This window comes from Panthera uncia, chromosome A2 (genome assembly GCF_023721935.1).
Source record: "Panthera uncia isolate 11264 chromosome A2, Puncia_PCG_1.0, whole genome shotgun sequence".
NCBI lineage: Eukaryota > Metazoa > Chordata > Mammalia > Carnivora > Felidae > Panthera > Panthera uncia.
Genome location: NC_064816.1, coordinates 125,504,465 through 125,525,908, shown reverse-complemented (window position 1 = coordinate 125,525,908; position 21,444 = coordinate 125,504,465). Strand labels below are relative to the sequence as shown.

Sequence of the window (21,444 nt, the reverse complement as noted above, 5' to 3'; positions counted from 1 at the left end):
ATCTGGCGCCCCCTTCACGCACTAACTTGTACACGCTCACCTGTGTGAAGGATCTGGCGCCCCCTTCATGCTTCTCCCAGTGAAGCCTCTCTCAAATTTTAGAAATGATTGTCAACGTTCTGAGCAAGCTGAATGCATACACAGCACCCTCCCACTGCCAGAAGCATGGCTTTCTCCTGTATCCATATCTACATTTCTTTTCAAGAAAGCTAATCACTGAACAAAAGGCTATTTTAAAATTGTTCTCGTGTGTGGGGGGGGACCCCACTGTCCTTTCCTTTTGTCTTCATACCCTTATTAGAATTTGATTCAAAGGAATAACTGAGCTTAGTCCTTTGACAATGTCACATATCCCTCCCAATCTGTCATTGCTTACCTCTCTCTGGCCATGCAGGGGTGTTTCATTTTCTGTCTCTGCTGCCTCAGACAGATGAAGGGGCTATTTCTGCTTTTTCTGATACTCAAGGCCTAAAGGATTTACATTCTCGAAGATATAAATGTTTTGACTACAGTTTTTCAGGAAATATGTCCTTTCTCTCTCATGTAGCTTATTGCTGACTTAGAATATTTCTATGGATCTACCATCTGTACATGGATAAGGCAAGTTCTCATCTTGAGCAGAGAGATTTAGGGCAACCTCGAACTGTTTTGAGAAAGAAAAAAAATATGAAACACATCAAAGATTTAAATTAACGTCTGTGGGTATGTTACTCTGCTAATGTTCTTACACATATAGTGATTTTTTAAAAAAAAAATAAATAAATAAGTAGGACTTGCCAGTTTTTATAGCTCTTAAAAAAATTCACATGTTTAAGCGGGGCTGCAAGCATTTGTGTTTGAGTCAACAGATAGAGGTCTTTGGTGGCAGCAAACGCTACCCTGCCGGGAGTTTGAAGTTGTGCTACTCTATCTAAATTAGCCCCTAGAATTCCAAGGGGATATCTGCTATTAACCGCAGCTCATGATAATGTTGCTTTCACAAAATTTGCTGCCTTTTCCCTTGCAGACTTGAGTATGTTTCAGTTTGCCTAGAAATCCCACTTTGTGAAGGGAAAGAAAGGGAGTAATATTTGGGTATGTTTCAGGTGGAAGCTAAGCTAATTGACAAACTGGACAGCCTGATGTCAGAAGGCAAAGGTGATGAAACATACCGTGAGCTCTTCAACAGTATGTGAGTAATATGTTTATCTCATGTTGATTCCATCCAGAGGATTTTGTGTCCGTGCTAAGCGGCTGAGAGCTGCAAAGACAGCTTGGGTCTCGCAGGAATGCTTTGTCTTTGTGGAGTGTGAAATAAAGGATAATTGCCGAACTCTGGCAAATGGATCTTATTGTGTTGATGATTAGACACGTCTCCTTATTTTAATCTCTGATGAGGTCAGGTCACATGTGTTATGTAACAAATCTCACTCTTTTCAAGCCCCAGAATTAAAACCAGGCTGCAAGATAATGATTTTAAGTAGGGTTAACAGTGGGGGTGGTGGGAGGGGCGGGGCGTGGGAAATGGTGTGATTCTCGAGTTCCTGTGCAATGCTTTCCAAAGCAAGATATCCTTGGCTGATTTGTTGTTGGGGAAACTAACATAGTTGGCATGTTTTTCAATACTTGATTTAATTCATCGATATCCATTGCTCACCCAGCATTATTAATTGCTTTCTGAATGTTTCTTATTAGAATATCACAGAAGCAAGTCATTTTTAGTAAATTCCCTAATTTGGATTTGAATGGAGGCTAAATACCACGAGAGTACTGTAAGGAGACTTTGAAGTTGTCCTTATGGACAGAAGGGCAGAATGTGACCAAGTGCAGGATGAATTGCTAATACCAAGGTTTCATCCGCTGTGTGAGATGGCCAGAGAGTATATGTGAGAGTGTTTTAGTATTTTAGGAGTTTAATTCTAACACTTGTTTTCTCTACATTTTCTGTGGATCTCAGTCATTTTCAGTCCTAGGATATTGATAAAGTGCTTCTATTTGAAGGAAGGACTACCTCATTGTGCTTGGAGAATGTTTGCACTTCTGAAAGAAGTGCAAAAATAATTCAGCGATACCTTTTCTATTACAAAATATACTCTTACTTGTATTTGTGCCTAAGTGTCACGTAAAACTATTAATGCTTTTGGGGCACCTAGGTGGCTTATTCGGTTAAGCGTCTTGATTTCAGCTCAGGTCTTGATCTCAGGTTTGTGAGGTCAAGCCCCACATTGGGTTCTGCACTAGGCATGAAGCCTACTTTAAAAAAAACAAAAAAAACAAAAAAAACAAAAAAAACAATTAATGCTTTAAAACTGATAGCCAAATGCCAAGTTGTATAATTCATTTTATGATTAATTTAGAAAAGTAGATATATTAGTATACAGGTTTACAAAGTATTATTAGTGACTGATAGATTTAAACTTGCCTGATTGAAAATCATCCCTGAAGCTTTTAAGAAAATTACATTCAAAGGAAAAGCCAAGAAGGGGTATACAGATTTCCTAGGATGGTGGTGGGTGATGATAAAATACATTCTTTCTGCTGATTCCTAAACAAAACCATTTTCTTCTGATACTGTAATTAAACTGGAACTTTTAGTAATTATTCACCAAGCCCTCATTCATTCTAGTGTACAAAGCGTCTGTATTTCATGACAGCTGGAGTTTAGCAAGAATTCTGATTAAAACCTCATCCAGTGTAATAAATTGCCTTTGAAAACTGCTCTCATTTCGGTTACTAGTCCTTGGTTTGAACAAAGAACTAAAATGAGAAAGCAGTAAGTGAAATGAATCTCTTGAGATTTGTGATTAATTATGTATAATAAATCCACAAGATTAATAAATACATCATTTTATAGTGCCTCTTATCTACTTTAATAAAGGCCTATAGCATGCAATTTGGATTGTGTATAAATGTAGCTTTGAAATAGAAGATGTACCTTGACATTAGAATCAAACTAGTAATTAATATATTAAGCGTCTATAGTTAGGACTGTTTCAAGGTGCCTGATTCATTCAATGGAGATTATTTCTCTTTTGTGATTTTTAGCACATTATTAGAAATGTTGCTATAAATATTTTTCTTTCATGCCTTTATATTCAGCATATTGGGATTAAATAAAACCTAAAAGTAATAATTAAATATCATTACCACCTGAGCTCAGAAAAGAAAGTGAAAATCTAGCTGTATTTCAGGAAACAATAAAATGCTTTTTTGGCAACAGAAATCACAAAGACTTAGTATAAGCACCTTGAGTCACTGCACACGTTATGAATTAGGAACGTAATGATACAGGCTCTCATTTGCTGTCTATAATTCATATCTGAAACTTCATAAAATTTGCTCGGAAGCTGAATGTAGCTCACTGCTTCCTTAAAATGTAATAGTTGCCCAGATAGCCTCCTTAGAAGGAGACTTGACCTTTGTGTAGCAGTTTCCTTCCCAAGAGCTCACTTTGCCTTTCATCAACCCTAACGTTATCTTCATTTACCCATACTACATTTTTTTGAAATAAGTAGGAGTCAGGATTTATTATTTTTGATAATGCTGAAATTGTAGGACATAGACACCAATAGTGGTATATCCCAAATAGAGTATCAGAACTAAATTCTGATTCCCTTGGCTCCACTTGGTTCACCCATTGGGTTTCATTTATCAAGCACCTCCCTGTGCCGGGTACTCTTCTAGGGCTGGGGGCACTGCAGTGACTATGCTGTAGGAGTGCACAGTAGGGTTTCCAGAAGAGATACCATCACTCTCACTTCTTCCTCATATGTTGCTCTAAATAATTAAATAAGTCTCCAGATTCTTTGAGGGTCTTTATTTAGTGATGGCACATTTAATTTTAGTTTAGAGACAGAGCATTAGCTATGCAATACATATTTTAGGCATCTAACACTTTGGGTTAAGAAGAGTGTGGACAGGGGCACCTGGGTGGCTCAGTTGGTTAAACATCCGACTTTGGCTCAGGTCATGATCTCTCAGTTTGTGAGTTCGAGCCCCACATTGGGCTCTGTGCTGGAAGCTCGGAACCTGGAGCCTGCTTCGGATTCCGTGTCTCTCTCTCTCTCTGCCCCTTCCCCTCTCACACTCTGTCTCTCTCTCTCAAAAATAAATAAACATTTAAAAAAATTTAAAAAAAGAAGAGTGTGGACAGACACAGATGTTTTATGTAGGCTTGATGGCCTCCATACCATTGCATTATGATAGAGAAGTAGATTTAGGGTCAAATCCTACCTCCCCTGTTGATGTTCTTTCATAGGGTAAGAGCCTATTGAGCATAATGTCATCCTACAGGACTGTGGTCTATCGTGCTCTCCAGTGTTATGAAGGCCCATTGCCTATCAATTAGCAATAAAAAAAAAACACCCTGCACTGTTATCAGAGGACTCCCCTGTATACTCAACATGGGCCTATGTGCATGATTATAGACCAAATAAAAATACCCAGTCTCACCCAAGTTATCTAGAAAGACTCATCTCTTCTTGCTGATAGGTGCTCCTTCTCAGTTTGTATCAGGTAAACTGGGAGAACAAGCTTCTGGACAGAAAGAACAAGGCTGGCTGCAGATGAATTGGGTTCTAGGCTTGGTTCTAACCTCTGGGTCTGGAATTAGTCAAGGGAGTGGGATCTGCAGGGCTGTGCCTCTTCTTACAAGAGGGTTATGTAGCTCTGAGTTCTCACTGCATCAAGAGGCTGTGCAAATTAATGAAATTCATGCCCACAAAAGAAGTCTCTATGTATTTTTAGGATTATTACTTAACTTGAGTTGTTTTTCAGCCTGTAAAGTATATGAGGTGTGGGCTGTCACTTGGGGAAATTTCTACATCATCCTGCATTACTTTGGCATTCATTTGACTACTTGGTTCAATACCAGTTTGGCATTTAAGCTCAAAACAGGTGCTGTTCAGAGGTCATTTTGTTTTGTTTTGTTTTGTTTTTAAAGAAATCACATTCTAAACAAACTAGACGACCTTTCCTGGGGGATTAGTGAGGACAGGCTCCATCCCTTCATGTGCTACTTCTCTCCCTCCCTCCCCCAACTTAATCTAGGAACCAGTTCAGAATAAACCAGAAAAACAAATGGTCAGGGCTGAACAGGCAACAGATGAGAAGACAAGACAGAAGGCTGGGCACTGGAATGGCAATAGCAAGAAGGGGGAAGGAAAATTGAGAGACAACATAACATAGGAAGGAAGGAAGGGAAGGGATGGAGGGAGGGAGGGAAGGGAGGAAGGAAAGAAGGAAGGAAAGAAGGAAGGGAAAGGAGAGGAGAGGAGAGGGAAGGAAGGAAGGAAGGAAGGAAGGAAGGAAAGAAAGAAAAAAGCAAGCAAGCAGGCTTTGGCAGAATAGCTTTTTTCTTTAACATTTATTTTTCCTCTAAGCACAATATGTGATTGGGTTAGATTGCACTTGTGAGAAATGTTTTCTCTCTCAGTTATTCTTGAAACCAAGATGAAAGGGAAACAAGATTTTTTAGACAGAAATGATCATTAAATTCGGAGGGGAAGGGAATGATCCTCACGTTGCCATGCCTATGTTCTTACTTTTATCTTTTGGGGGAAGTTCAGTCATAAAGCCTTTGCCAAGTGTATGCTTAATTTGCCAAGGGGCAGGAGTGAAAGTCAAACCTATCCTAATTATTGTGATTATTATTATTATTATTATTTTGTGTTTACATAGTGCCTGTGCTCCAAGGTGCTTAAGATTAGGGGAAATGTAGGAGGAGAGATGAGGTTTGGCACTTGTCATCGATCTGCTGTAACTACCACATAGACAATCCTCTGTGATTAATGACAAAATGAATGAAACTGTTGAGTGAGTGCACAGATAGTACAATATGTATTGAGTGGGCAAATGTGAAGGGAAGGGAAAAAACGCAAAACGTCATACCGTCTGTACAAGGATTTTCCTCTAGCAGTTGCATTGCAGTAAAATTGCCTGGATGAAGATGCATTCCAGTGAGAGGTAGGAAAACATTCTTATGTGAATAAACCAAGATCTTATTTTAAAGGAAACTTAGAGGTACTCCTGTTTTCGCTTTTCATAGTGTTATTTGCTGTGGTAAGGCTCAAGCCTCTGTTAGTGTAAGAAAGAAGCTAGAGGGAAATGTCTTTGATCTGTGAGGTGCTTGTATATTTTGAAAATATGATTATATGCATGTGTTCGTATTTTATGACTTGGATAATCTGAAAATCAATTTGCTTTGTCAATGCTTCCTGGATTAGAATTCCACTATTTGGTCCCTATCCTAGGTAAGACATTGTTTGCAAATCGTGCTACTTGTGAGATGTTGCAGTGGTTGCTAAGGCATTTAAGGTACTGATGAAAGTAAAATGGTTGTCATGGTGACTGATAAAAATAAATGTTGAAAATGCCCTGGGTTCTTTCTTTTCCAGTCTACTAAAGAAAATTGAGCGGGAAACATGGAGGGAGAGTGGCGTTTCATTAATTGCCACTGTAACTCGTCTAATGGAAAGGTTGTTAGATTACAGGTAAGCGAAGTCCCATGTTTCCCAGATGCGCTATGCTCCAGGTAGAAAATCAAAGAGTTAGAATACAGTCAACTTTCCGCTTGAGTTAATCACTCAGAGAGTTGATAATCAGACCACAGAACCTTGTGCAATAAGGTGATGGACTTCTAACTAGCTGGTTCTAAGTTTTTGATTTTTTCCCCCTTTTTCCTCCCTTTTGTTTTGGTTGACAGTTCTTTCAAAGTCTTAGTGAATTGAGAAGGTTCTCAGAGTCTCATTAGTAAAGGAATCTTTTTTGGTGTTTAGACTCAGCCGTAGAACCAGGAGATCCATCGATTTTAGGCTGAAGACAGTATAACAGAGAATTGTACAGTCCTGCTTTCTTATGAAAGTCGGGCGGTGTGTGAAATGCACACTGTTATCTTTCATAGATGCAATTTTTTTGATTTTTAAATTATCTAAACTGTTAAAGCATGGTATTTTTCTTTTACAAAGGGGAACCCTCATTCTCATTGTTGATGGCCAGGCATCCAGCTGTTTCTCAACCCACTGGAGGGAGGTGTATAAGAACACATCTTCACTCCTTTTTCTCCTAGGGCACCCTGTCTATTGAGAGGGAGCATAGTCCTTCTGCAAAGTGAAATTCTCAGCAGAAACTGGTGCTCAGAAGTGTCTGAGCTTCCAACCTCGCCTAAGATCATGCAGCCTGGGGCATTCTCCTGGTCCCCAGAGCCTCTGTCTCAAGGGCAACTCAATGGCAACTTGCAAATTGCCTCCGGTCTCTGACAGTACTTTTCCCAACCCCTTTAAAAGAAGAAACTGTGTTTTCCCCTAGGAAGGAAGTTCCGAGTTCTGACTATTGCTTTTTGTTTTTAGGGACTGCATGAAAATGGGAGAGGTAGATGGCAAAAAGATTGGCTGCACAGTTAGCCTTCTGGTTAGTAAACTATTCCCCCTTTTCCCCTTATATCCTAATGTTTGTTTTTTCATCGAAATGTTGTTTTGTTTGTTCTTAGTTTGCAGTGTGCTTTTATCTGGAGGTTTCTTAGAAGAGTTTAGAAAGTGTTTTCAAAAGAAGCACAGCAAGCTTCAGGTTCAGTTTAGTCCCAGAAAATTCTCAGCTGCGAACATCGCAGAATACTCCCACCACATCCCCTACAGCACTGTGAGATCAGAGTGATACCCTGTGTTGTCCTGTGGCCCTACTTTACCATCCAGAAGTTTCTGGTTGCTTTCCTAGAAAAAGGCACAGTATCCCCAGATAAAGGTATCTTTACTTCCGTGTAGATGGTTTCTTCCTGTCCTCCTCCTTATATTCATTTCACATTTTAATGAATATTAGTCATTTCTTCTGTGACCAAAGACAGTTTGTGTTTAACGCACTAATTTTCACTCTCTAGCTTGTTTGCAAATTAAGTTTCTAATACCATTGTTGTTAAGGTTTGAATTATAAGTAGGATGACAGGATAATTTGTCACCCAAACAGGACATTTTTTAGAGTAAAACAAGTATTATGTAATAAGGGAAACAGGCTAAACCAGAATTGGCCTGGAATACTAAATTGTATTAAAATATCCTCACCACTAACTATTAAATAGGGTGGTATTCTCACCACAGAGCTAAAGAATATCCAGACAGAGACATTCTTTTTTATATATTTTGATATAGGGTATAGTGAGGCTTTTGATAGTTTCCCTTCATCACATTTGAAATACAGGAATATGTGACTGCCTCCAGTTCTAAATTTGTGAGTTCCATGGCTTCTTTTTCTTATGTTGCAGAACAGACAAAACCTCACCAGCTAGTCTAAGTCCTTGTACAGACATTCCTGCCCTGACTCTGATTGCTTGAATCGCTCACGTGCCAGGCTGTTCTCTATTTGCCAGCACCTTGGAAATGTTTTTTGCCTCCACTCTCGCTCTGTCTTGTTCTAGCTCACTGGCTTTAGTCTTTCCATTCTGTTTGGTTCATTCCCCCTAAAGTCTATCTTCAACACTCAGGACTTGTGCTGTCTTAGGACTGCCTTGTTACTGGTTCCCCTCCTCTGTTTTCTCCCTGCACTGGCCTTCGCCTCTGCACATCTGCCTGCATCCTTCTTTGCATTACCCACTGCTCGTTCCTCACTTTGAATTCGTGTATTGCATCTCCACCTCCAGTATCAGTCACTAAAAATAGTGAGACTCAAGAGTCCTCTCTCAGGCCACATCTTGTTGTGCACTTTCTTCCACAGCTTTCTTTTGTCCTCAGACTCAACAGTGACCTCCGGCCATTAGGCCAGACTCTTGAGGTCAGCCCACTTACCTCTCCTCTGAGCTCTCATTTCTAACCTTCAGCATAGTGATCCCTACTTTTAAGTCTCCTCTGTGTGTTACCCCAGTGTCTTGCCTGCTATTGCCAGCCGTTGCCACGTTTGAGATCCTCAGCCTGAACTGCTTCTGTGTTCCTCTCTGTGCATCAGTGTTTGGGAAGAAGAGCCAAGTGCTCTATAAGCTTTCAGTCTTCTTAGCTCGTCTCTTTAACCCCAGCTTTTCGGCAATACTGGTCACAAAGTCTCATAAATAACCTCGAAGGACAACCTTTACCTTTTTCCAGAAGAATCTCCTTCCCTTGTGTCCATCTTCTTCCACAGTGTCTTCTGTGTGGAGGTAAACAGGTACACGCACAGACTCTAGGCTCATGTCCTCAACTGGCAGAAAGGAAGAGATTGTTTCCCTGGATGAAGGAATGAATGCTCTGCCCGAAATGTGTGTAGCCCCCAGTAGGAATGAGCCAGAGATTTAATAAAATCAGGGGCCCCAGCAGGATTTACCTGACACAGAGAATGTAGCCTGCTGGCTTTGCACTAAGAACAGCCTCTATAGAAAATGTTAACATTTTGAAAGCAGTTCTAATTTCAAACTAGCACAAGAATGCTTATTATCAGAGTACCAAATGCGTAACTTTGAAGCTAATCTTTTTAGCTTCTAGTCCATATGGAAAGTGCTTGATGCTTTGTAGCAGTAATATAGTTCTCTTCAGCTACTCACTTCGTCTTAGAGATTTTTCTCAACTCTTTGGAAAGATTATTTCCAGATTGTCTTCCAGAGAACTCTGGCTTCCTTCACAAGATTGAAGTTAAAAGTGTAGTGTTAAATTGGTAAAAATGCATAATCTTTGACATGACTAATACTAGGAAATGTAATTATTATTTTGTTCTTTGTGTCACAAGTTTTGCCAAACATATATGAAAAATTCTCATCTGCTGACTGGAGAAATTTCTTCTTCTTTTTCTGCTTTTTCTTCTTCTTCTTCTTCTTCTTCTTCTTCCTCCTCCTCCTCCTCCTCCTCCTCCTCCTCCTCCTCTTCCTCCTCCTCCTCCTCCTCTTCCTCCTCCCCCTCCTCCTCTTCTTCTTCTTGTTCTTCTTCTTCCTCTCCCTCCCCCTCCCTCTCTTCCTCCTCTTCTTCTTTAAGGAGAATGATTCATTTATAGAGTGATCACTTATTTTGTTCTCAAAGAAAGCTTCTTCTTACCAGAAAGCTATTAGAGCAAATCATCCCTTAATAATTTAAAAAACCCGCTGTGAGGTTGTTAGACTTGTGTTGATGGTACACCAATTCCTGCTAATTAAAATGGTTCGGGTTATAAGACGAGAGATGTGAATCGCATTATTTACTTAGTTTTTTAAAGAATGCCAAGATCTATAGGAGACAAGAGGAAAAGGAGGAGGATAATGGTATAAATTGGAAGGAAAAAAATTTATGATACATTCAACTAAATGTCAGTGCCTCAAGGTTGTAAGAGTTCTCCTATTGAAGAATAGACACCTATTAGGTAGTGGACAGAAAGTACATTTGACAGAAGGTCCTCGGGCTTTAAGCCGAGTACAATTTAAGCAGCCACATTGGCTAGCTTGGTTCATCGCCAGAGCCCTGTCTCGCTAATCAGTTTCAAAGATTTTCAGAATTCCTGGCCTTTCCCCCTTAAAGAAAACCCATCACTCCTTCAGGTCAACAGATTTATCCCCTTCTCACTGTTCATTTTCCTTCTTGCCCATACAAGCTAAGATCAGTCAACAATAGTGATAGTGGTTCAGAAGACTCGAACAGGGATTTTGTAATGTACAGTGATCCGCTAACAAAAAGTGCCCCATTAGTCTTACAGCATGCTGCTTGTGCTGGAATCTAATGCTATGTACATTTGTATCCAAGTTTACTAAGTTCAGGGAGGGCTAGTGTACTTTGTACAGTGCACCGAAGGAAGACATGTGGATGTTTATAGCTTGTACCTTTCAAAAGCCAACATAATGTGTCCGGGTATACTGAAACTGTAACACAAGTAGGAAACGCAGACTGATACCTTAAAAATAAAGAGCATTTTCATTGACCCTCTTTTACATAATTCCTCAGGAGAAGAAAAATGCTTTTACATCATTTTTATTCATCCTTACCAAAGATGTTAGAAAACATTTTTTTTCTGTAGAGCAAAATATGTTTGAAATCTGAAATTAGCTATCCTTTGAATATCGATGGTCAAATTTAATAAGCGGATTAATTTGTTATATATTTTAAATATTTTTTTTAGTTGAAGAGGCAGTAGAACCATCAAAAACAATATAGAGGGTACAAAAGAAATGTGAATCAATGGTAGTAACACCCCCCCAAGAGTTACCAGCTTATCCAGTAATTGCTAGGTAATGTTTACCACAGAGAGTGTTGCATTAAAACTATAACACTGGGCCTCCTTACTTAATTTTTAACAAGACATTTATATGGAAAAATGCGTCCACCGTCTTGGTTTAAGACACAGACCTTCTACAGAGTGAAAGGCAGCCGTTTGCAGGCCTGACTGTTGAAGAACTATCCACACTTGTTTTCTTTTGTACAGAACTTCTATAAGACTGAACTGAACAAGGAAGAGATGTATATACGCTACATCCACAAACTCTATGATCTGCATCTCAAAGCCCAAAACTTCACAGGTAATTCTGTCTTTTGGCTCAGGCTGGGGGAAGTGGGCTGGACACCGATGTGTTATACATGGAAGCTCCTTTGCTTTTTAGAATCCGAGCTGATGACTCAAGCATTTCTACTTTAAAATGGACCTTTTTAATTGGATCTGTGTTTCTAAGCACTCCGTTTTAATTTGTTTATGGGCTTTTTTTTACTATATCTCTTGGTATTGTTTTTTAGAGATTGCTTTTGGGGTTACAAAATACATACCTAACTTGTCAGAGTCTACTTAGAGTTGGTATTTTAGCCATTTCAAATTAAGTAACATTATGTTGTGGTTGTCCTATGTAGTATCATGTGTGCATATGTGTAAAACCCTATTGGATAATGCCTTAATTTTTACTTTGAATGGTCATAGTTCTTTTTAAAAATTTAAGAATATTAAATAGTCTATCATATTTGCTTACATATTTACTGTTTTTGTTGTTCTTTCTTCATTCATGGAGGTTCTCACTTTCCCCCTGTTACCATTTTCATTCATCCTAAAGAACTTGTCTTCATATTTCTTTTTAAGTACATCTAGTGGTGAAGAACTCTCTTCATTTTCCTTCATCTGGAATGTCTTTATTTTACCTTTATCCCTGAAGGATATGTTTGCTGGATATTAAATTCTAGGTGGACAGTTGTTTTGTTTCAGGACTTTAAAAATGTTTCTCTACTGTCTTCTGGCCTGCATGGTTTTCAGTGAGAGGTCTGCAGTCATTTGTATTCTTTCCCTGTAAATAATGTGTAATATTCTCTGGTTGCTTTCAGGACATTATCATTGGTTTCCACTAATTTCTTTAGGATGTATATGGGCATGGCTTTCTTTATCCTGTTTGGGTCCACTGAGTTTCTTGAATTTGTAAACTTATTTCATCCTCCAAATTTGGGAAGTTTTCAGGCATTATTTCCTCAAATATATTTTCTGCACCACTCTTTCTCTTTTGGGACCCCAGTGACATAAATGTTAGGGCTTTGGGTATTGTTCCATAAGCTCTTGGGGCTCTGCTCATGTGTTTTTCAATTTGTGTTCTTTCTTGTTTAAATTAGATAATTTCTGTTGATCCATTTCCAAGTCCATTGACTCTTTTCTGCCATTTCTATTCAGCTACTGAGCCTTCCAGTAGAAGTTTAATTTTTGTTTAATTTTTGCTTTTTTGTGGGTTTTTTGTTGTTGTTGTTCGTTTTATTTTGTTTTGTAGCTTCAGTTTCATTGTAGAGAACTTGTATCTTTCTCTTCAAGAGTGTTCACTTTTACTTTAAGGAGCATGGTTACAATAGCTGCTTCATAGCATTTATCTGTAAATCCAACATCTGAATCTTGGGGTTGGCATCTGTTAATTAATTGCCTTTTCCCTTTGAGATGTGTTTAGTTATCCTGTTTCTTTGAATGTCAAGTAATTTTGGGTTCTATCGCAAACATTTGTAATATTATGATACTCTGGGTTCTGTTAAAATCTTCTGGAGAAGATCGACTTTTTTTATTTCAGCAGACAATCGGTCCAGTTAGATTTGAACCTCAAGTCCTGAACCACCTTCTGAAGGTTGTGATTCTGATGTCGGTATAGTTTCTAATGCCTCTACAGTACTATTCTGGTCTCACCCACATGTGTGTCACCCAGGAAGAGCCTGGGAACTGACCAGAGGTCTGTCAGAATCTTGATTATGTTGATTCTGATCTGTTGAATGTATGTGCTTCTTGGGGCACTGTACAACAAATATAAAAATGCCTTTCTCTACATGCCTCCTCTCTGTGATGGTCCTCACATTTCCTACCTCACAGAGATTCCTTTTCCTGGCACTCTTGCTTGCTCAGAACCAATTAGTCAAAGCCAAGCCTTGACCCTCTACACACTGTAATGCACTTCAGACAGTCTGTCTTCCTGGGGACCAGGCAGTGAATGTAAAAAAAATAACCCATCAAAGCCACTGCTGCCACTGTGTTTGTCCTCACTGTCCCCACTGCAGGTGTGCACTGTGTTCCTGGGATTCAGAGGAGGGTAGAAGGCTCAAAAGTACTCCATCCCACAGGAAGATCCTTTCCTCAATCCTCTGACCAGAAGACCTTTGCTTGGAGTTTTTTCTGCCCATTTCCATTTGTAGTTCCAGGAGACAGGACAAGCTAAGCCAGGAGATTAAGAAAGGCAAACAAAAACAAAACACAAAAACAAAACAAACAAAAAAACCCCACACTATTTTACTGTCATTCTTTGAATATTGATTTTCTTACTTTGCCTACCCCCTTTTATTTACTTGTCAGAATCCTCCAAGACTTGCCTTATATATTGAGCCTAGGTTTTTAGTTACAATCAGGGAAAAGTACAGTGCCTACTACATCGCAACCAGAATAAGAACCCTTTAACTGGATTTAGGAACTTAAATTTCAGTCCTTTGCCACACTGTTCTTCCCAGGAACTCCTGATTTGTGGCCCCTCCTTTAACTTTAAAAGAATGCAATCCCGAGATGCCGGGGTGGCTCAGTCAGTTGAGCATCCGACTCTTGGTTTCACCTCCAGGTTGTGATCTCATGATTCATGAGTTCGAGCCCCGTGTCGGGCTCCATGCTGACTGTGCAGAGCCTGCTTTGGATTTTCTCTCCCCCTCTGTTTGCCCCTCCCCCACTCACTCACGCATGCGCATGCTTTCTCTCAAAATAATAAACTTAAAAAAAAGCAAAAGAAAGCAATCCTTTCTGTAATGGTGTGTTGCCAGCATTTAAATAATGCCTCCAGCTACAGTTTCACTCTATCAATTAATAGAAGGTCTGTGTTTACTCAGTTTACTCAGTGTGGAGACTTTGATGTTATCTTTGGTATCTCTCAGCGTCCCTCAAGTAACCATTCACCCATCCACGATGTTCTATTGATTTCCCTTCCTAACAGTCTCTCAAAACCATTTCCTCTTCATTGTTTACCCTCACCCCACTGCCTGAGTTAAGGCTTCATCGGCTCACACCCGGACTGTTTAATTATCACCAGAGTTATTCTCTAGAGCAGGGGGGTGGGGGGCAGAAAACTACTGCAGACCAACCACCTGATTTTCTAAAGAAAGTTCTATTAGAACTCAGCCATACTCAGTTACTTAGATACTGCCTGTGGCTGCTTATGTGCTACAAAAGGCAGAACTGAGTAGTTGCAACAAAGACCATGTGGCCTGCAAGCTAGATTATAAATTATTCGCTGTCTGGCCCTTTAACAATTTCACCAACCCTTTCTCTAGATGTAACTGTTTTCAATTGATGTCTTCTACAAAAAACAAGTTTAAGCTCTTTACTCAAGGTCCATCGTAATAAAACCAACACCTGTCTATTCAGCCTCATCTTCCCACTTGTACATTCCTTGTCTTCATCCTTAAGGACGTGTTCCTTTACCATCTTTTCCTGGAATTTTTTTCCTTTTCTTTTCCTCAGCCCCTCCATGCTCCACCACCCCTCTCCCATGGGCTGAGTTGATGATTCCAACTCTTTTCCCAGTGCATTTTTTTTTCAGATATCCATTAAAGCACTTATCACATTATTTTTATTAATAGTTATATAAGGTGTGTGTGTGTGTGTGTGTGTGTGTGTGTGTGTGTGTGTGTACACCTAGATAGGCAGGTCGGTAAGTAGGTAGAGATATCCAGTTGAAAGGTGAATTCCTTGAGGACAGAGATGATGTTTTCTTCTTCTTAGTCTTCTCAGTTTAGTGTGCAGCACTGTGAGGGTTAAAAAAAAATGCATCACCGATAAATTTACTCAGTTAAATTTAACACCTGCAGAGATTTTTCTTCTTCAATATCAGTAATTCCTGAGTCACTGAGGAAGCCCCAGTCTTTCTTCACACAGATGTGCTGATGGTTTTGATTAAATAGACTAAGATTTTGCAGGTATGCTGTCTGAGAGTTTCAGTGACCATTTTTAGAGTAGTTAGTAGCCATATTTTGAGAGAAATGGTAAAACTAGTTTTTATTAGCTATGAAAACCACCTAGTGGACTTGTTTTAAAGTCCATTAAAAAAAGAAATGAGGGAGGGAACTGAGGACAAGCTTTTCCAGCTATGTACTAGACATAGTTTGGTTCTCTGAAACAGAGTCCAGATCTGATTCTATTTTAGAAATGGGAAAATTGTTTTTCTTTAATTTGTTCACTGAACTTGCAGGTTTTATGTTCCCCGAAGTCATAAGAAAGAAGTCCTTTCCCCATGCAACATTTTATTCATCACTTCTCTGTGTTCATTTTTGTGTATCCTTGAAGAAAGTGAAAATAATGAGAAAACTTTTCTAACTTTTCTCTTTGTAAGATTCTGTTGAAATGGCCTAACCCTTTGCAGCCTTTTGTGACCATACTCTCCATTCCTAATTCATATCTAGTTTTCTCTTATGTTTTTTTGTCACATATGGTTGTCCTCACTGTATATTTGTCAAGGGGATGGCCCCTGTTTAATTATGCAGTGATGCCTTTTGTTCAAAATTATAAATACTTTTTAAAAGATCGCTGGAAATTTTAGATGTGATTCATTCTTCCCTATTCAATGCATGATACTGTCTTCTAAAGATGCAGAAGAATAACTATACAACATATTACAATAAAACATCTACAGTTTGCTAATGTGTTTAAAATCAGCCTCAGTAGTCTCCTGTGTTGCTTACGCCTCAAAGGTATATACGTTTTCTTTCATGAAAATTTTCTATAGCTTCCTTTACACACACCATTTACCCCAGATAGACATCATCATTTTCCTGAAGCAGATTCTGAAACAGGTGTAATTTATTTTCACTTCTTTCCGTGTCACCATTCAGTCATTTGTCAGCCTCTCCTGATGGCTTGCCAAACCTGCATATATTCCGGGACTTCCCAGTGGCATACCCACACCTGATTTTCTGCCCATGCCCTGGACTGCCCCAGGGCAAGCATGATTTGGAAAGCAATTTAGGGACTAAAAAGCCATCATTGCCCACCCCCTCCCCTGCTTTTAAATTTTTTTATTGTGATAAAATGTACGTAACATAAAATTTACCATCTTTTTTAAAATAATTTTTTAAATGTTTTATTGTATTTGAGAGAGAGACAGACAGACAGACAGAGAGTGAGTTGGGGAGGGGCAGAGAGAGAGGGGGGCAGACAGAGGATCCAAAGCAGGCTCTGCACTGACAGTAGTGAGCCCGATGTGGGGCTTGAAGTCACAAACCACAAGATCATGACCTGAGCCGAGGTTAGATGCTGAACCGACTGAGTCACTCAGGCGCCCCTAAAATTTTCCATCTTAACCATTTTGAAGTTTACAATCCAGTGACATTAAGTATATTCCCATTTTTGTGCCGCCATCACCATTCTCTATCTCCAGACCTTTTTTGTTTGCACACACTGACACTTTGTAACCATTAAATCACTTCCATTTTCCCCCGCACCCCCTCCTCCCCCAGTCCCTGGCATCCACCATTCAACTTTCCATCTCTGTGAATTTGGCCTTCATTACCCTTTAAGTCACTCCCCATGGGCAGCTGAAAAGCTTCAACTGCGGGAACGGGTTCACTCGGTCCTTCTCATCCTTTTCACTATAAAATGATTAATTGCAAGGATATTTTTTGAATGCTCAGGTATTGGGGAGACACAAAAGAAATTTGAGAGACAAAGTGATAATTCCTGAGCTGTATATTAAGAGAATATAGGAGTTATTCACCAGTGCAGGGGAAGAGCTTGAAGGAATAGTCTGTGAGGGACTGCAGGCGTCAGTCCATGTGGCCAGTGAAGGGAACCATGGATGGTTGACATGATAGGAGCAAAGTGTATAGACAGAGGAACAAACACATGCATAGGGCTTTCTTAGGTGCTTGGCATTTATTATAAGGATAGGTGGGTAATTAAAGATGAGGAAATCATCTCAGGAAGTCTCAGAGAAAACTAGAAAGCTATTCAGATACAGCACAGATCTGACAATCATTATTGTTATCATTCTTGTCCCATAAAAAAGCAGTCTTCCGTGGCAACCTACATTGTGGTGCTTCAGCTGTTTCTGCATCTGCCAGTTAACCCACACCCTTTAGCTGGTGCTCTCTCTGTCCGTGTCACATTCAACTTCCACAAGAAAGAATGTGGCCAGTACCCGTTAACAGAAGGTACCTCCATTCCTGTTTGGACAGCTTTCTTGTACGAGCTGACAGTTGGGTCAGGGGGCTCCAACCATGAAGGCTGGAGGCTTCCCAGGAGAAACAGTGGCAAGTTCCTTCTTACTTGTACTATGTGGAGAGACAATGGGAGATGTGAGCAGAGAGGCTGGAAGGGACCAGATCATGGCCAGCCTCCTCTGTGGCTTTCGGAGGCATACATTTATTGTTAGCTACTGACAGTTACTGGCTACTGTGTATCAGGGGAACCATGTGGTCCTTCCCCTTAAAAAATCATATTGATAACAGTGTGCAAACTGAACAGAGAGGAATGTGATTCTTCGTTGGTCAGGAAAGCTTCTGCAGTCACCCCTGAAAGCCAGGAGACTGAGGTCACCAAAGATAATTAAAAAGAAAAAAATGCCAGAGCCTATGCCTCACAGGACTTCCACATGTAAGACTCAAAAGAAAAGTGATAGGGACCCAAGCCTTCCTTATCACAGCTACATTTTACACACTGAGATGGCCAAGTCATAGTAGTAAGACCACATGCTACTTTAGAGCTTTATGTGTAGTTACTCTTCAGGCAAATCAGTGAAGACCAATAATGACTATTGATACTGTGTTAAAAGTTACTATTACATCTTTTAAGAAACATACGGGGGTGATCATTAAATTGATTAATAACATAAAGGTTTGTCCATTTTATTCAATTTAATAAATGAATTGGCTATTACAACGTTAGAGGGAAAGAATAGTTATCGTGGTCCTTCGCCAGTGACAGTGGAACCCCATCTGTTTGGTCATATTTAAGACTCATGAATAGGGGCACCTGGGTGGCTCAGTCGGTTAAGCATCCGACTTCGGCTCAGGTCATGATCTCGCGGTCTGTGAGTTCAAGCCCCGCGTCGGGCTCTGTGCTGACAGCTCAGAGCCTGGAGCCTGTTTCAGATTCTGTGTCTCCCTCTCTCTCTGACCCTCCCCCATTCATGCTCTGTCTCTCTCTGTCTCAAAAATAAATAAATGTTAAAAAGAAATTAAAAAAAAAAGACTCATGAAGAGACCTGCAGAATGGCAAGTATTCTATTAAGTGCACTACCTGTCGACTGTTCTGAAGCCTACAGGTCACCGTTTTCATGTGTGTATACAGAATATCACCCTTTACATGTTTTTTTCAAGAAATCCCATATCAAACATGTAGTGACTTCAGTAGCCATTACTGAAGATTTGTGGGGCCAACTGGGGGTCATACCATATAACACATAACAGTCTTCTCTCTCTGTCTCTCTTGTGTCTCTCTCTGTCTCTAGCTCTCTTTCACACACACACACACACACACACACACACACACACACTTCATACTAACACTTCTTCTGCCCGTTCTAATCCCTCTTCTGTTGCTTGATTTTTTTTTCTTCTTTGCACTTAGCTCCTCTCTGGCTTCTTTGCCCTAAATTCTGCCAACACCCTGACCCTACCCTTGAACTCCATTTTCAAATTTTAAAGCCTTCTGTTATCAAGAAGAATTTAGTTACCATTTGTTGTTTCCTAAGCATGCCCTTTGAAAGATGCCCATGGTCTCACCCCAAGGGATTTGCCAGCGAACTTCCCTAGCAATCAAAGGCATGTCTATTTCTTTGAACCATCTCCAATAAGATTTTCTTAACCATTTTTATTAAGCCAGCAGCATACAGGCATTGCATTAAAAAGGAGGGTTAAGAAGAGAAGGCAAGAAAGAGAAAGAAAGAAGTAGGGGAGGGAATGAATACAGGGAGCTGAAAGAGGAAGTACAAATCTCTGATAATTCTATCTTCCAAGGGGAAGCCATCACCTTCTTTTGCATATATTCTGAACATTTTCTTCATTATCATGAAATTCAGAAAATATTTTTTCCATTTTGTTCTAAACCAGCCCCATTCAAGGGGAAGTTGTTTGGGGCCCTGTCTCAATCATTGCCTTCCCACTTGGCTTGCAGAGGCTGCCTATACTCTCCTGTTATACGATGAGCTGTTGGAATGGTCTGACAGGCCCCTTCGGGAGTTCCTGACCTACCCCATGCAAACAGAATGGCAGCGCAAGGAACACCTGCATCTTGCCATCATCCAGAACTTTGACCGAGGCAAAGTAAGTAGCCCTACCCACCTGTGGCCTCACCCAACGTGGTTGTGTTGCTGTCATGTTGCCTTTCATTTCTAGTTTTCTGATGCCCACGTCCTCAAGCCAGGCACCCTCAAATTTTAATATGCATTGAAAACACCCAAGAGTTTGTTAACATGCAGTCTGTTAAGATTTCCAGGTCCCGCCTCTAGACATTCTGATTAGGTATGTCTGGCCTGCGGCAGGGGATTTTATAACTTTGACAAGGACTCAAGGAGATTCCAATGTGTACAAATTTGGGGCCATGCCTTGAGAAACACTGATCTGGAGGTTTTGACACCCAGGTATTTTATTCTCTAAAAAACCATGTTACCACCCCTCACCTGCCTTCCCAAATTGGTATGTGTTCTGTCCCATCCCACTTGTTTTGTTTAAAGAATTTTACGGCCTCCCATCGTATACTTAGAGATGCCATGGGGTCCTGAAAAACCTCACTGACCTAATGATGTCCTTTAGCACATCACCTCACTCCACCCCGTCTCCCTCTTGAAGGGCTTGCAGTACCCTTTAAAAAACACTTATGAATCTGACCACAGTTGTTTATTGACTTGAACATTTGGATGCTTTGGTGATACATGTCTTAGATTTAAATCTATCTTCCAAATTGCCAAGGTTAAACAGAAGACTAAAACACGGCTGTCATTCTTGTACAAAATATAATTGCATAATTTCATGCAAGGGAATTGCCTATCTTCCTATATCTTCTCTTTCCTATCTTCCTTTATTATTTATCTAAATATACTGACATATCATTTGTTACATTAATAGCAAGGAAATGCCTTTGTATCCTCCTTCGGTGGAGTTTCCATCTGTAGGATAAGCTGTTAAAAAATCTCTGTCCGCTCATCTTGGCCCTTCCAAGGGGTTTGTGCTAGATGTGGCATTACAGACTGTGGCCCCTGGGTCAAATGGCTCACTGCCTATTTCTGTACCATCCACATTCTAAGAATTGCTTTTACATTTTTAAGTGTTTGAAAAGTACCATAAGAAAAAGAATATCTGACAGGTGAAAATTACATGAAATTCACATTTCAGTGTCCATAGATGATTGCTTTATTAGAACACAGACAGGCTTATTCATTGTGGCTGCTTTCGTGCTTTAACAGTGGAGTTGAGTAGTTGTGACAAAGGCTGTATGGCCCACAAAGCCTGAATTATTTACTGTCTGGCCTTTTGCAGAAAGTTTGCTGACACTTGGGCTAGACGAAAGAATTTTTGCTTTTCTGCTGGAAATTAACCAGCTGGGTTAGATCCTCACAATTTACAAGTGCAATTGAGCCAAGCAAGGAATCGAGCTTGCCAGCTGTGGATAATTGGGCCTTAGGGGTCAGTAGTAATTCCCTCCTTAGCACGGAGGGCCTATTTATTCATCTACTTGGCCATTGTGGAACTGTAGTTATTTCAAGATGATGACTCTGAAATGACACCAGAAAATGATTCTGCACCATATGTTAATGCCTGTTCTGGTGGATCATATTTTCTTACTTCCTAAAGAGTTTTAATAATTTGCATGTTAATTGCATGCTGTTTTCAAGCTTAAAGTTGCAGTGATACTATTAAAGGTAAATTATAAAGATTAAGAAGTAAGGCTGGATGATCTGAAAGCAGTTACACCTTGACCTCTGGGTGGAAATAAGTAAATGTTGTGGGATCACGAGCATTTATATCGTGTATTTGTCCACAGTGTTGGGAGAATGGCATCATCTTGTGCCGGAAGATTGCAGAGCAGTACGAGAGTTACTATGACTACAGAAACCTGAGCAAGATGAGGGTAAGGTGCCCGGAT

The 21,444-nt window shown here is 40.0% G+C and overlaps 1 protein-coding gene across 2 annotated transcripts in view; it reads left to right on the top strand.

Annotated features, from left to right (window-relative positions):
* Positions 1–21,444, top strand: part of DOCK4 (dedicator of cytokinesis 4) — a 430,038-nt gene that overhangs the window by 371,280 nt on the left and 37,314 nt on the right. For both annotated transcript variants that reach the window (XM_049641704.1, XM_049641705.1), the window contains 6 exons: positions 1,086–1,171; positions 6,375–6,470; positions 7,326–7,386; positions 11,314–11,407; positions 19,477–19,625; positions 21,343–21,429. In XM_049641704.1, coding sequence (XP_049497661.1) covers positions 1,086–1,171; positions 6,375–6,470; positions 7,326–7,386; positions 11,314–11,407; positions 19,477–19,625; positions 21,343–21,429 — 573 coding nt within the window. The remainder of the gene's footprint in view (positions 1–1,085; positions 1,172–6,374; positions 6,471–7,325; positions 7,387–11,313; positions 11,408–19,476; positions 19,626–21,342; positions 21,430–21,444) is intronic.